The 16,867-nt window shown below is 34.5% G+C and overlaps 2 protein-coding genes across 3 annotated transcripts in view; one reads left to right on the forward strand and one right to left on the reverse strand.

The window, feature by feature from the left end:
• Positions 1-1,308: 1,308 nt before the first annotated feature.
• Positions 1,309-16,867, forward strand: part of LOC146540183 (uncharacterized) — a 28,321-nt gene continuing 12,762 nt past the window's right edge. For both annotated transcript variants that reach the window (XM_085207699.1, XM_085207700.1), the window contains exons 1-5: positions 1,309-2,619; positions 3,117-3,322; positions 4,311-4,378; positions 4,769-4,991; positions 5,182-5,364. In XM_085207699.1, coding sequence (XP_085063825.1) covers positions 1,778-2,619; positions 3,117-3,322; positions 4,311-4,378; positions 4,769-4,991; positions 5,182-5,364 — 1,522 coding nt within the window. In that variant the 5' untranslated portion in view covers positions 1,309-1,777. The remainder of the gene's footprint in view (positions 2,620-3,116; positions 3,323-4,310; positions 4,379-4,768; positions 4,992-5,181; positions 5,365-16,867) is intronic.
• Positions 10,799-15,670, reverse strand: LOC146540184 (uncharacterized). Its single transcript, XM_085207922.1, has 6 exons — positions 15,632-15,670; positions 14,833-14,957; positions 14,296-14,419; positions 13,707-13,871; positions 13,327-13,422; positions 10,799-11,230 (listed from the first exon to the last, which is right to left on the reverse strand). Exons 1-6 carry the CDS (start codon positions 15,668-15,670, stop codon positions 10,799-10,801), a joined length of 981 nt encoding a protein of 326 aa, XP_085064048.1.

Genomic DNA, 16,867 nt, shown 5'->3' on the forward strand with positions numbered 1-16,867 from the left:
ATGAACAAAAAGCTACCACCGGTTCGGAAGGCAGTTCTGCTGAGAAGAGCCGGCAAGAAACTCAACAGTTGCTCTTTTCAAAATCAATGGTACAATCTATTACATTAGCTGGCAGCTATCCTGCATTACATTCAATAGACATTAATTCCATACATGTTTGTCCTCTAAATACTCTTGAACAGCTTTACTTGTCAGAATTTTTTTACTGATATTTTAAATTTTGGAATTGGCAAACCAAGAATACACTGTGGAATTTTGTCTGTGTCTGTATCATATACAAAAACTGCAAGGTGACTAAAACAAACAGAGTACCCACAGTCCACAGTAAAAAATCTACGATGTAGACATTTTGCAGACAGGAACTTTGTAGAGCTCAAGTGACCACTAGTTATTATTTTTTGGAAAATCAAGAGTAAAAAAGAAGTTAGAAGTATGAAATATCATTATATTCTGAGAAAGAAACATGTAATTGGAAAGTTCAACTATTAGTGCGTAAAAATAAAGTGTTTCTTGAGTAAGTAACTTTATGCCTTATAGATATTATATAAATATATATCTACACGTATGATATGGACACAAAGTACTTACATATTTACTCGTAAGATGATTAAAATATACTTACCGATGCTTGTCTAAATAACTAACTGATTGTAAAATATCAAAAGTAAAAGAATTTTGAAAAAACAAAGCCTAAAAATTCACAAACTATAACATGACAACATGAATTTCTGTGTTCAAATAAATCTATAATTTGTTTTTTCCATTTCTATCAAATATATTTTTATGGCCAGTAAATTATTTGAAAAAAAGGAGGTCATGTTTTACAATTCTTTTTTTTAAGCTGTTGGTACAAAACCCTTAAACCAGCCAACTATAGATGGTTTTATCACCCAGCATAAACCGCGCTTCTCTTTCCCAAACCCTTAAAAGATTAAATTAAAAACTATTTTTTTTAACTTTGTAAAATATACGGACGCATAATACAAGTAACCCAATTTTTGAGTCAAAATATTACTTTTTAGTTTGTGTATGACGTCATCGGAAGTACTCTTACAGAATTTCCTGTAAAAAAGTCAATTCTTAACTTACAAGGTAGTGTGACATAAACTGTTAATTTATTTAAAATATAGGTTAATGGGAATTCGGTTTCGACCGTAAAAAAGCGCTTTTACTATAGTCATTTCAATTGTCAGAAAAGCTCTTATTTGTATAATGATAAGATCTATTTTTCTTTAACGCAATCTTAAGAAAGTGTAAGATAAAAATAATTCGGAATCGCTCGTGTATTTCCGTAGCAGTTCGCGCCCGCCCGCCTTCCGAGATGCGCCCGCGCACTGGGCGGATATAATTAATGAATTAAACTATTTAAATCATTCAAGAAAATAATTAATATAATAAATATTAAATATTTGTTTAAAGTTATAAATTGTAAAGATTAACTTCGAAGTATCTAAACAAGGTTAAATGGTGTATAGTATAGTAGTGTAATGTGTTTCTAATATTATTAGTGTAATATAAGAATGTCAGCGTGTCTAGAAATATATTTGAGTCTAGCGATTTAAGTGAATATGGTGCGAATAAAATAATTATATTGAATGTTTAGTAGTCGTGATAAAAGAGAGATGTTGATCTAACATAACATAACTTTTATGTCTACACAAGAGATGCATTCCTTCTAAAGTTTAATGATCGATTTTAACTTATGATGAAATTGAGCATATTTTCATTATTTTAGATATCCAATTTGCTTTAACCGAGATAGTATTTATAATTCAATATGACATCAGCAAAAGAGAACAGTGATGTAATTGATAGTATTCAGATTAAAGAAGAGAAGCCTCGTGTATCTGAGAGAAAAGAATCAAAAGATTTATCAGAACTACCTCCTACAGGCACCTCTTTACATAAGAGACGTAGAGGGGAACCCCCTGCAACTTTATCGGTAAAATCCTCTCAAACGCCATCTGATGCAGAAGGGTCTTCTCCTTACACAGCTGGGCCCACATCCTACGAGCCATGGAATATCCAAGACGGAGATACAACAGACCCAGAAGCACTATGCGAAAATATGCTACAAAGATTACAAAATCAAGACGATCCAATATCTAGACGCGGTAGAGATCTAGCGTCACGTACAAAAGATACATTAGAAGCTTTAGACCAACTTGACAAGTTACTTGAGCTACTAGATCAATTTGTAACTTTAAAAGATCATAATGCGAGACTTCTTAGAAAGTTACGGGATGTTAATCATTTAAAACGACTTCATAACGCACACAAAAAAATCGACCAAGAGAATGAAAGATTGAAAGATGAAGCTAAAGAGTTAGAACTTATCAATGAAGCGTTGGACGCAGAATTTGAGTGTGAATATGGCCAAGCAATTTTTGATGCTGTTGTTATTGGGGGTAGAAGTATGAAAAGAACTGGATCTAGATGGAAGTCTCATTCTAGGTTTGGTGGTTCCCTATTGAGGAAACAGAGATCAAGATCAGCTGGTGGAGAAGAAAGTGATGTAGCTCCTGGGACACCTCTCAGAAGAAGGTCTGATGGTATTTTTTCAAAAGAAGTCGAGAAATCGAAGGTTTCTAATTGGACAAGAGTGAAAGCAGCTTTCAAGTAAGGTTTTTATTGAAATTCTATATTTTAATAAATAACATGCTTAAAGATATTTACTTGTAATACATTTTGGGAAGGTAAACAGTGTTATAAGGTGTCATTACTATGTAGTTTTTGTTTATGTTATTAAATGATTGACGTTATATTATTAAATGGTCATTGCGTTAGCTTCCGCTTTTCAGCATACAAAGTCTCTAAATGTTACGTAATTTAAGAGTGGACCGGAAGAATTGCTTGAGGATACCAGTAGGTACATAACAAAATATAATAATGGGCAATTCTTTTTTCTCTTAAGACACCATCACTCATCGACTTTGAAGCTTTATCAACAATTGTTTAACTTTGTGTTCATAAGCATTTCAGGTAATTTAAAATTAAACTTTCATCGCTTACACTGCCGTAACTAATGTTCCCAAATTTTACCTAAATGGTGAACGTTAAATATAATCTATTATAACATACGTAGGACCTAGTTCTAGTCTATAAATAATTTTCAGATGGGAGAAAGCTCAATGGCCACCAGCTACTATAGGAGGTGCTGCAGCAGTAGCAGCAGGTGCTATGGTAGGAGCTGTTGCCTTAGCTGGCTCTAGTCCGGGTTCCCTTCCCAACCCAGAACCGAGGGACTCAGCTAGTTTGACGCCAGGCAGTGTTATATCACTTACACCAAATTCTTCGTGTGAAGAATTGAGGATGGAAACAGGTAGATTTTAATTTTATCTTAAATATATATAATTTTAGTAAATTTCTGTATGTCTATCTATTAAAGCATTTATCTCAGAAACGCATGGAGATATCGAGTTGAAAACCATTTACTCAGATCTATGGCCCCATCATTTTCTGAGTAAAACGTATTTCAAAATTTACTTAAAAAAATAATATGGCTACAGGTAGTACAAGTTCAGTAAAAAAATCTGATAATTAAACATTTGTGGTTAAATCCTATAAAATAATTGTAAGGCAATTATTTTTCATATTTCTAGATAAAAATCAATATTAAAGTCGCTAGTTTAAGTGACGTATCAGACGAAAGGGCTCTGGCTAAGCTTTGCTTGAATTTCAACCCTCGGTGGGCGAGCGCGACCCGCGCTTGTCCGGTGTTTTTTTTTTAGGGTTAAGATAAATTATATAAGGAAAATAAAGGAAAAAATATTCTTTTAATTATAAAATAATTTGTTAGTCTAGAAATAGGGGCCGTGGATTCAAACCCTACTCAAAAGACTCATATCAGTCACAATATACGAGTACATCCTGGATATGATATTGACCTACATGGATATTGTTCTATGTATTTATTATCGCTATAATATGAGCTTCGTCTAACAAGGAGTTAAATAGTATTGTATAAGGTGTCCAATTATTATAAAGATTAAATTAAGAAGATTTAGCAGCACATTTCAATATTATATTTAAAAATAAAACTTGTAAACTCTTGAAACTGCTTTACGATTCTCAATAAAACAAAGAATAAGAATGTAAGTACTCGATGATAGGAATCTATTTCCGGTGCAAGAATGCGTGAGCGCATCCTCAATATGCATTGACTTTTGATCACGTGTACAAAAACACGCAAATAACTTACTTAAATATAATACTGTTTGTTATAAATCGTTTTTTACTAAGAGTCTTAATTTTATTGTCATTGTTGGTAATAAAAAAGAACTTACATTAATTTTTTTATTTTGTTCTAGAACTGCGACGTCGAAGTTGTATACGTGTTGATGATCAGGACAATACCTACTTGCAGGCGCCAATGCAGGTAAGCTCTCACTTTCACTTTCCACCTCCACTGGACATCGCAACATCGTACAGGATTTAAATGGAAATGTTCTTAATATAAACTTTCCTACGCCTAAGACATAAAGTAAAACCCTTAGCAGGGTTATTAGCAGTTAACTTTCTAAGTCTCATTGCCGACAAACTAATGTTTTGCTTACTTTTTAACCGATTCGGAGGAGGATCAATTCGAGGCGTGATCGCCAACCGATTTCGATAATTATTTTTTTGGAAAGGATCTACTTTAAGGGTAGTTTGATGAGAGTTTGGTTAGGTTCTAATTATGGAATCTGGTTGACGTTCATTTTTTGTTAAAAATTATTATTAAAATCCAAAAATATAACTTCGATATAAAAAAACGAAACTTTAACAGGACGACAGTTCCACATCTCCATCGCCAAATAAACTCCACAAGAGCGCTTGGGTGAAAATGCGTGATATCATCCAAACTCATCGAGAATCAGTCAAAAAGAGGACCAGGGTACCCAAAGGTTCTCCAGATGTAGTACCTTTGAGAAGACGATCTTTTAGCGACGGCGCGGATAGTGATGCTCCCCCAGCTTTAACATTGACCATACCGTCTTCTGAGGAACTTGGTAAGTCAAACTTTTTTAAATAATACTTTATAGGTTTTTCTAACATATAAAATGATTATTGTACATTACTTTAAGGCTTATTTTTGAATATGCGGTTAGAATAGTCATTAGTCATTAGAATTTCATAGTGCTCTAGTCCATTAAGCGAAATAATAAGCTATATATTATATAAAATCTCATTGTTCATCAGAGTCTGAGGGTTCTCATCCAATACTCCGTAAACAACGGTCTTTAGAACTTGGGGCAAGGCCACCTCAGCACAGACAGCCTCGTGACTCCAAATGGTCAAGAGTCAAACGAGCTTTTCTCACTTCAGCATCAGCGTCTGTACCGTCGAGTCCTAATAGATATTCTGCTTTCTTTACTGATGGAGGTAAGTGTAAGTTTGATATGTAACTTTAAATGCTTCGAAGGTGGTCGTGATCGATTTTCATTTAGGACAGGCATATATCGTCACTCTAAGCATCAAATATAAACCATTATTTTTTAGAGAACGTACTTTTTTTAAGCTTGAGCAGAAAAAAAATATCCACGCTTCTTGAAAACTTACTATGCGCTCTGACGTACTAAGTAACTGACTAAAAGAACAGATTCAGAATAACGCTGATGTTTTGCATGGAGGTTCCTGTCAGAGTGTAGGAGGAATCAAGTTAGGACTTCTAGAAATGAAAATGGGAAAACACGGGATTATCCATTTTACGTCTTAAAATTCACAAAAGCAAAGTTGCGGACGTCAACTAACTTAATTAATACGACATATTATTTGTATGAACATTTAATTTTCAGTTCATTTCAAATATAAACATATCTAGCTTGTATCGTTTTCAATAAAATATTTCTATAACTTCTTTCCTCTGGTTCACCTAAAATTAGATTTGAACTAATTATTCATTGTCCTTTCTTTGTCTTCTAAGTCCAGAAACCATTAAATTTATTTGTTTCTTTGGATTTACTAAAATGGCACAGCGTCTTATTGTAAACGCGAAGGTTGTGGATCCGATTCCCACTTGAAGGAATTAATTATTATTATTTTCTCGCTCTCGTAACAATAAAGCGCGGCGTTAAATTCCACCATTTAACATGCAATGTGTCTAAGAGGTGCGCGGGGAACGGAGAGTCTTAACACTAGGTTTCCACTACTCACTGACTGATGACTGTAAATACGATGGCTGTAGATTCGATTCCCACTTGGGGGAATGAATTATTTTCATTTCCTCGCTCTAGCAGCAGGAGTTGAGTTTCGCAACACAACACGCGACGCCTCGATAATAAGGCGGTGCGCAACTACGTAGTGTCTTAGCACTCAGTTCTACCTACGCCACTAAATGCGAGATACAGTGAGAAGATATAAATAAGTATAAATTATTATATATATTTCTAAATATAATGTACTAAAACCCATAAAACCTATAAATACACAATACAAAGGAGCGCTGTAACTAAATATGATCAATAGCAACGGAGCCAAGGCCCGTAATGACGGAGTTAGAAATCGTTTAGCGTATCGCGATACCAAAACACTTAAATTCAATGAGTAATATTACGAAAATACTATTTAACAAGCAAACTATGATATGAATTGTGTTGTGAACCGTTGTGATGCAGCCGGCACGTGTTGCGACACGATAGTGGGTTCAAATCAATCTGCGAAATTAAGCAGGTTAGGTAACCTATCGTTGAAACTCTAGTTCTGGATGCCAATTTTATAATGAAAATAGTAAGAATTTTTCAGTTTTATTAAAGAAAAGACAAGGTTAAAGGTATTTTCTAGTTCTATATCCAGGCTGCTTGACTACAGATGAAAAAAGAAAAGCAGCTTCACGTTTCACGGCTTTACGCACCTCAAGACCACTCTGATTCCCACTATTCACTACCTCACTAACTATCGAGACATTCCTTGTTTAGTGACGAAACTCAACGCCGAACACTGTCTATCAAAACGGGGAAATGAAAATAAATAGAATCATCCCCCCGGATGGGTATCGGGAGAGCTACCACATAGAGCTACGTCAGTCTCAACATCAGATGCCAAGGAAATATTATATTGACTATTGTCATCGGATCCGAACACCAGATAGATTAACAAATCTTCAACCTAATCTAACAAGAAGAATTGGCTCAAAATAACATTGCAAAATTTTCATATACCGATTGATAGATAGATAGTATGGGCATGTTTATAAAATAACATTTCAATATTGGCGCAGCGAGATAGCGTGTGTCTGCAAACATGATGGTATTGGATTTGATTTCCATTCTGGGAAGTAAAATATTTTTAAATTTACAAAATAAGATAACGCAGGTCAGGGATGGTACGGCTGACTCTACACGTGATGGTTGTGGGTTTGATAACTACTCAGGATTTTTATTTCATTCCTTTACTCAGGTAAGCTGATACAGCGTGAAGGTATATCCCGCCACTCAACACACACTGTCTCTATAATTGGGCTAAAAGTGAGGAACGGAGTGTGTTAACATTAGGTTCTCTCTGCCTACCCTGATGTGGGATACAAAGTAATACTAATAAAAATAAACCATAATTTAACACAAGAGTATCATAATTACAAAATAACCTGCTGCTATTTAAATCGTTTAGTTATGAATAAAAATCACGTGAGCACTTCCTGTTTGCAAAATCCGTATCCGGTATTACGCCGGATGTTTTACTACAATAAGCATAACGTAAGACCTTCGATGTTTCTCCTAATTTTATTTTAATTTAAATATCATAATTATGTATAGCAAAATAGTAATGGTGAGGAAGGACAGCATCTGACTGCCAACGTAGTGGTTGTGAGTTCGATGACCCACTCGAAGGAATGATTATATTTAAATAATTGTCATTTCTTCGCCATGTCTTAGAAAAACCATAGGTTTGAGTTCCGCCACTCAACAAAAAAAAATTGAGCGGTGGGTGGAGAAAGGAATGGCTTAATATTCTTTTATGGCTTCTCTCCGCCTATCCTGCTACACGGGAAAGACGTGAAATTGTTTTTTAAGCTTCTAATTAGACAAGATAAACGTTTCTTATCTAAAGATCAAAATCTCAGACAGATCTAATTTACCAAACTAAAGGTGAACGTACCCGCTAATATAATTCATTTCGGGCAGCTGGACCGCAGCCAACTCTTGGCCGGTCTATATCGTGGATAGGTTTTCAGGTTTCCAGAAACTTAGTTATAAAATTTACTGTTAATAGTAATATAAGTATGTACCTATACTGTATGTATATTCGAAGAAATTTGTTGATATGAGGAAAATTTTGAGTAAATATATTCGATTTCCTTTTAAAACAAGCTAAAGCTTATATTAGGTTAATTGAGGTGATTTATTTTAGTTTCACGCACCCTCATATAGCAGAGGGAACGTGGGAACCTACTGTCATTACACCATTCCCATTAATACACTTCCGTTCCCCATTTTTCGCTGATGCTGGAGGCAATGCGTGTTGAGTGGCAAAATTTCATCGTGTGTCAATCGAACTTACAACCTGTCGCACGCTTATACTACTGGCTTCTAAATATAATTTTATACAACTTTATACAGTTAATACTATCTATCTCGATATCGATTAAATTGAAAAATAATATTTTTCATTAACACATGTTTTTCGATTAGTATTTCCGTATAGTCTTTCGGTAGCAAATGAAACGAAGAAACATAACAATCATAAAACGGAAATCAACTAATTATGTATTGTGTGAAGGTTCGTCGAAAAAAAATACAAAAAATTATTACTGAATTTTAGAATTATCTCGAATTGTAATCTTTTGTTGGACACGTATAACAAACAGTACAAAATTTCTGATTTCGTTGGCATTTCTTCAGCCAGACCTAATATTTTTCACACGATGAATCAATGGACTCCTAAGTCGTTTCTTTTTATTGATTTTCCGGAAAATATTTTAGATATAGCACTAAACGGAAATCATTTCAAATCATCATTTCTGTTTTTAAATATTTTCAATATTATAATTAAAAAAAAATTGTAATCACTTAAATTTCACTCAAACACATACAAAATTTTAGCCTTTTTAAATAAACTTTTTGTAATAGCAATTTAAATAATCAAAGTTGTACATAAATCGATATCAGACCGCCGTCCATTAACGGGCGGTCTCGAATATTTTAGATTAGACAAACATAAAGGCGTTATGTAAACAAAACGCTGAAAATATATATAGATGTGAAATATTTGATTCGTTTTAACAAGAGATTGTTGTTTACTTGACTCTTCTTTTTTGTATCACGCTGCATCCCTCAAGTAGCAGGATAAGCAGAGGGAACGTAGTGCTAAGACATTTCATTAGCTAGAAGGAAAATATTCCATAATAGACTCAGAAGAGAAAGAACTTACAAAATCATTATACTATGTTATTTTTACACTTATAGTCAACGTTTAAAATAACTATAAGACAGCTAAGGCTAACGTTGCCAATAGGATTGTAGTAGGCTTCATTCCCACTTGGGAGAATGAATTATTTCATTTCCTCGTTCTGGTAACAAGAGAAAGATTAGCGTTGAGTTCCACCACACAACACGATATATCTAAATCTGTTAATTGGACGGAAAGCTGTGAACGGAGTGTTTCAACACTAGGATGTAAATATAGAATATATTCATTTCAAGATATTTATAGCTTTGTATTTCCCCGAATTAATTTCCTCGTAATCACTCAAATCTTTCAAATATTCATTTGTCATATATAAAACGTGTTTAATCCCGGTGATCTCGTACGTCTGTTCATTATATAAACACTACACATCTTTCCGTGCCGTAAACACGAACTCGTTCTGTAAGCTGGCCCAGTTATGTTACACTAGATGCGCCTACAATATTGACCGCATTTAATAAGCTACAAGATTATTTTAGTTAAGCAAAAGTTAGATATAACGCATATAAATTATATTTTATGTATATTTATTATGCTCTTTTGAGGTCAGTTGTAATGTAGAGGCACAACAGCGCTACTCTAAATGTGAAATGTCTAAATGTGTAGTGGATACGATTCCTACTCTTCAATATTTTCATTAGGTTTTTAAGCAAAAAAAATATATAGTCAGTCAGCTTCACGCTGTATCCCGCACACATCAGGGAACACCGTTCCCCAAGCTGAGCCCAATATTCGACAAATTGATTGGGAATCGAACCGACAATAATACGATATGGAGAAATTTCTTTACAAAGTTCACTTAATTCCTATAATTCGTGGATATAAAATCTAGATTAGTCTAGGCAGGAATAGGCCCTGACGCAAGACCCTTGTTAGGCCGCAAGGCCGGCTATGAAACTCTAATTCTCACTTCAATTCGCGAATCGAATTTTAATCACCCGATTTATCGATACTCTTAATGGCCATCAAAGATCGAGACAACCGCATGTTATTAAATGCAAGTGTATATTGAAATCGGTCATGTTTACAAACGGTTTTTAAGTTGATGATGTTTGTATGTTCGTTCATAAATTTCTCTGGAACTAAAAGCCATATTGGGATGATTCTTTTTGATTTGAACTAATTATAATAGTCCAAATTTTACTTAAATAGATTGATTCATTTTAAATATATGGGCGTTTGACATATTTTAAATCAAAAGTACCGCATTTAATTTAAATTGATAGGATACCACAGTCGATACAGCTTATTTTAATGTATACTATTGAAGAAGAAAGGCGTGGCATCGAATACCGATGCTCAGCACGCGATGTCTGGAAAATCAGTCGAAAGTTCGTGGGGTCACAAGAATCCCTTTGAGTACCGTTCTATATGAGGGACAAACCAAAAAGCTAAAAAAAACACATAACTTTTTTTATTTCATATTTTTCAATTCATTAGTTACATCAACAATTTTCCTATTTGCATTGACACTATTCAAATCATCTTGCAACTTATATAATTTATCTTTGAACTGTTTATTCAAATCCGCATCGCCTTCCAACATCCGCCGTATTATCTCTTTCATGTCCTTGACAGTGTTTCCACTATTATTTTTACTTCCATCACCAGTATCTAGGACTGTAGCGTTATTTTGTAGTATGAAATTTTGCAATTCAGTAGTATTACCTAAAGAACATTTTCTAACTTCTTCGATGATAGTAAAAGCTTCGTCTTCTGTTGCTTTAGTGACTTCTATGAGGCAAGCCTCGTGCATAGCGCCGTGCGCCATGAGCTTTGTTAATTCAACGACCCCAGTTATAAGCTTCTCTGATATTTCCATCATAGTCGATTTTATAAGAGGCGACTGGAAAAAAATAATTGATTTGAAATAAAAAAAGCTTTAGGTTCCTGCATAGTGGGTCAGTGGAACCTAGTGTTCAGACACATCGCCCAATTCCAGCCAATATTCAAGATTCCTCGATTTGTTAACGAGACAAAGAGCGGCCTTGAATTCCGCCATTAAACACATAATGTATCACAAATATGGCAGAAAGTGGAAAAAGGAGAGTTTTAATCTCTGCATACCCTTTTAAATACGGGACACAGCATGAAGCTAAAAAATACAATAAATAGATCGTTCATTCAAAATTGCGAATGATTCATAAGCTTTCAAGTACCACATTAGTAAGGTCATTATGTGTTTATTTAAACATTTCCGTTAATGCGACCGTCTGTTTACTAAGATATTATGGATCTAGCTTTAGGTTTCGGATGGAACTTTTTGAGTTTTAAGTTAAGTTGGATATTTTTAACACTTTTACCGTTTGTCCGTACTGTGCACGGAATAATATTTTAAAACTCTGTTATATGCGGCAGATGCATCAATAATAGTAGGTATAAAATATTTAATATATGTAAAAATAATAAAGTGTTTTTTTAATTCTGTTTAGCTTCACGCTGTATCCCGCGCATAGCAGGATAGGCAGTGGGAACAAACGTGACGTTTACTTTACCCTACGATGATGTCTATAAAATTTCTTAAACTTATGTTTTTAACAAACTTTACCAGCTACGATAGCACGTTAATATATGATCCGTACATTTATAACCCAATCTCGCGGAAGAGTGGTGTGGGCGTGTCAAAATTACATTATAAACGATAAACGTGCATTGTCGGCATTCCTGCGCGCGCGCCGGTCGTATTACATATGTTTCAAATTATTATTAGTTATGTGTGAAATTCAATAGTATATGCTAGTGGAGCTTATTTTCTTTTGTTTTAAGCGTTGTTTTAATCAAAATAAAATAAGTATTTTTTATTATAGCATTATAGCAGCGCCAAGACAGTCTATTATTATTTATATAGAAATCTGAAAAAAATCTAATTAATACTCCCACGAATTTAAAATGAACCTACAACCATCGTGCTATTCAAAGTCAGCCGGTTTTCAAATGCAGTACAGTATCATCAGCGTCAGGATTCAAGATATATCTCATTGAGATAAATCCGGCCAGATCTTCAATGGAGGTCGTTAAGCAATCTTTGATCTATAGTAGCGTTATTAATAGAAATATGTTATTAATATCTCCGCTCCATCTCACACTGTATTTGAGATTTGAGTGATTTCTCACTAGATGCTCTGGCCATATAATATTAATGTATACGTAAAGACAAACATAAGACTACCTATGCACTCTTGCCTTTTATTCGTCAAGTAGAAACATCTGTGGGCGTGCTCAGAGACATTTTTCAAGGTAGGCCTGGTCTGGTCTTTTAATTCAACAAACCTCTTCGTGTGAAAATTTTCTATTTAATTTTTCAGGGGGATTTTCTGTTAGAAATATTTCAGGGTTAACAAGACTATTGTGAGGGTTGTGTTCGGCCCTGGCTATTCTTACGCCCGATACCTATTAGGTGCCCTCAGTGGGTTATATAAAAACGTTACTATACCGATATTTAAAATATACATATCTCAATAAATGGACTATCGATTTTTAAGATTAGTGCTTTCAACCAAACTAACTATTCAGCTTTATAATTTTAGCGTCACGTTGTATCCCGTAGGGTAGGCAGAGAGAACCTGACAACTTAATGCTAAGACACTCCCTTTCCATTAGATACTTGCATTCCCTACTTTCCACCGAATTCCAGAACTCAACGCCGCTTTTTTAACACATACAAATATATATAATATATGTATATTTAAACAAAATAGTAATAGAAAATTTACTAAATATAACCTATATTATATAATAAATTTCATACAGTTTGCCGGACGCCTATCTGTACCGTCTTTACGTATCTGTTTAACGTCGCGGCGAAAAATGCTGACTTTAGAACATATTACGAAATTGATAAATGGCTTATGTGGAACTAAATATACTCGTAGACTAAAAACGCTGTTTTAAGTTACGCCACATGGGAAACTTCGCAAAATTAAATAAAATAACAACACTAACTTTTGAAATGACGCATTTGATGACCTTTTTCAAAGCATCGTGTTCGTGGCCGCAGACTTTTAATAGCTTATAAATCTCTTTCTTTTGTTCGCGAAGCTAAAGAAGAAAAATATTGTACAATGAAATGTTAATTCTTATAGCGAAGAGGATATCGTTGAGAGTGGTTTACATGTCAATTTCAGGCTAGTCGTGGCGTAAGCGCATGCGATCCAGGTTGTGGCTTCGATTTCCACTTGAGGAAATTCAATATTTAAAATTTTCATTTCTTCGCTCTGGTAACGAGGCATAGTGCGGCGTTGAGGTCCGCCAGTCAATGTGTCTTGTACTACTACTACTACTTTATAATAAAACATTCCAATAGAAAATATAATGATTTTCACCGGTTTCACTCCCAATTTGATCATATTCTTCAGTATCATGACTTTAGTGACCGCTTGAGCCGGATCCTGTCCTATCAGCGCGTAGCCACACACCACCATCTGATGCAACGCCTTCTCTGCTAACGATGACGTTAGGTTTTGCTGATCGATTAGACATTTATCTACCTGTTGCTAAAATTTGATTGTTTTATTATATTATGTATATTATAATGTGTTTTTTTTTTTAATTAAATAAATAAATAAATTAGTTTCGCGCTGTATTCCGCACTCAGCAAGGTAGGCAGAGGGAACCCAGTGTTAAGATAATCCGTTCCCCACTTTCTGCCGGTTTCTGGAAATATTACGTATTGAGTGGCAGAACTCATCGCCGCTCTTTGCCTCGACACCAGAGCGAAAAATGGCGAAAAATATAAGCGTAAATAAATATTTCACTTCCTCGAATGGGGATCAAACCCACAACCATCACGTTACAGTCACACCCTTGTGCCGCTGCGTCACGACGACCTCAAAATTGTTTCTCTATTTGTTTTTTTAGCGTCACATTGTGTACCTAACAAAGCACAGTGTGCACACTCGTATCGATAGGTACCTCATCACCCGCATGTGACCTTATAACGTCCAAACTTTCTTGAATATCCGACAGTCTCTCCTGTATATGCTGGGTACCGTTTTGGAGAAGAAGCTTAATTTTAGTAACCGCCATTTCGACGGATCTGTAAAATATGTATAGGTATACAAGTAATCAATATATAGAAGGGAGAGTGTGAGTGTGCGGGATACACTGTGAAGCTAACAAAAAACCAGTAAATTATTCAAGATTATGGGTAGGTCCGCGTAGTCGTGTAAATAGAAAGGACTAAAAAGGACACATGACATCTAAGCGCCTTAGTGCCTCACTTTATTTGCAGTGGCTTACATTGAAATTATTAACGTAATGCAATTTATAATAATATATTCAACACAAAATAAATGTACAATACGAACCAGTAGTTCCAGAGATTAAAGTGTTCATACAAACAAATTCATCCACTTTATAATATTAGAATAGATATAAATAATACAAACACTTAAAACGCAAAAATGTAGTATGGATATAAATAATGTAAGTTCAATTTGTTAAAAATACCTTTCAAGATCCACTTGAAATTTTCTTTCGATACTTTGAAGTAAATCTTCTCCTAGTTTACGAGTTATTTCATCTTCTATAACATTGTCGACGTCTTCTTTAACTATTTCTAGAGTATTTGCTAACTTTTGGTAATAAAATAAGAAAATAAGTTTTTAATTATTTTAATTATTTATTTATATATATTTAATTATTTATTATTTGATACAATTCGCAGCGCAAGCATATCTCGATCTTAAATCTAATGATAATTCACTTTGTTGTCCACACTGTCTATATTTATCCAGAAACTTCCTGTATCTTCTATGTATATATTATAATTTTTGATATTATTACAACCAAAAGAACACCGATAGACATCGAAATTTTCTGGATAATTAACTCGGGTAGTGGAGTTGATGCCTGAGCCTTAAATCTATGATTAAAGTTTTAAGTCGCAAGCCCCAGACACTTCTTCAAGCTTCTCATTGTTCAACGCGATCCACAACAATAAATCCATGGAATGTAGGCAGTTTCTCGTCTTTTCTTTCTTGACGCTGTATGCTGCACATATCAGGGCATGGCAGAGATAGCAAGGTGACCTAGTGTTAAGAAACCCCGACCCCATAAGACACTTCCATTCCCGTTGGTCGTTGAGTGGCATAATCTCACGCCGTGCTTTTCCTCGTTACCAGAGCGAGGAATTACAAATATCAAATACTTCACCTCTTCGAATTAGAATCGAACCCATAAACGTCGCGTCTACTGGGCTGGCCTCTCCTCCTTACGACTGTAATATGTACATAATATTTGCACATACATAATTAATGTGTCGACAATGTTCCAACTTGTTCAACATTTCTGGCACGATGTGGCCAATTAGTGAAAATTATGGGTTTGTCACATCTGCATCGGGAAAGTGGTTTTGTTTTCGAATGCTAATAACTAAATAAACATTCCGACAGAATGATGAATTGAGACACCGAGCTCACGAGTGTCTTAAAGGAGATCTCTTTTAAAATGTTACTTGTTTAGTGTAATTAATGGTGCTGGTGTTTCCTTTTTTTTTTCGTGTTATTTTGTGCATTTCCAGTGTATGTGGAAGTGGTCACAAGGAGTATGGATTGACTATTTTGTCGTCTGGTGGTTATGGGTTCGATTATCACTAGGGAATAATTATTTTCATTTTCTTGCCCTGGTAACAAAATAAAAAGCAGCATTGGACACCGCTACTCAACATGCAATGTCGGAAAGGTTAGGTTTCTTCCGCCTATCCTGTATAAGTCAGCGTGAATGCAATACAATGAAACTCACCGTTGAAAATGAAATAAAGATAAAAACACACTGAACGTTCATAGCTATAAGTAATATTTCACAATGCAAATTATTTTTAACTGAAACCAAAAATAAAGTGTGCGCTATAATGACATAATATATGTTGTACAGTATGTATATAGGCGTGTTTACGACATCGCCCATAAAACTGTTTTACGACTATTAGAGTGCTTTTCTTATTATAAAAATATTTTTTCTTGGTTTCTCTAGAAAATGATTTGGACCATAAATATTATATTTTATTTTAAAATATGCAAGATATTGTAAAGTTAACAATCTTTAAAGAGAAACATTATATATATTTAAATTACATTTAAAAATGAGAGCACCACTTAAGCTCATCATTTAATATATGTATCTAAATGAATACAATGATCGAGGGGTTAATAATGGTACTTCCTTATCATTAGTAAAAAAAATGTATGGATAATCAGACATAGAAAACAGGTTAAAGCCAGTCGTGGCTGTTGCCACTGAAAAAGATGTGTGTGGGGGTTCGATTCTCACTCGGGGCAATTAAATATTTATATTTCCTCGCTTCAAATTATTTTTCAGGGTACATAGAGGAATACTTATATGAAGACGTTCTGTTCCCCACGCACTGCATCACGGACACTGCGCGTTAAGTGGTAGAACTTAACGTCACTTTGGTCTACCGGAGTGGAAAAATTAGATAAATCAATTTATATACACGACGATAGAGATAAACGACAGTTTATGT

Source organism: Heliconius melpomene, chromosome 3, assembly GCF_056956725.1.
Source record: "Heliconius melpomene rosina isolate 202511_hmr_F chromosome 3, ASM5695672v1, whole genome shotgun sequence".
In the NCBI taxonomy this organism is placed as follows: domain Eukaryota; kingdom Metazoa; phylum Arthropoda; class Insecta; order Lepidoptera; family Nymphalidae; genus Heliconius; species Heliconius melpomene.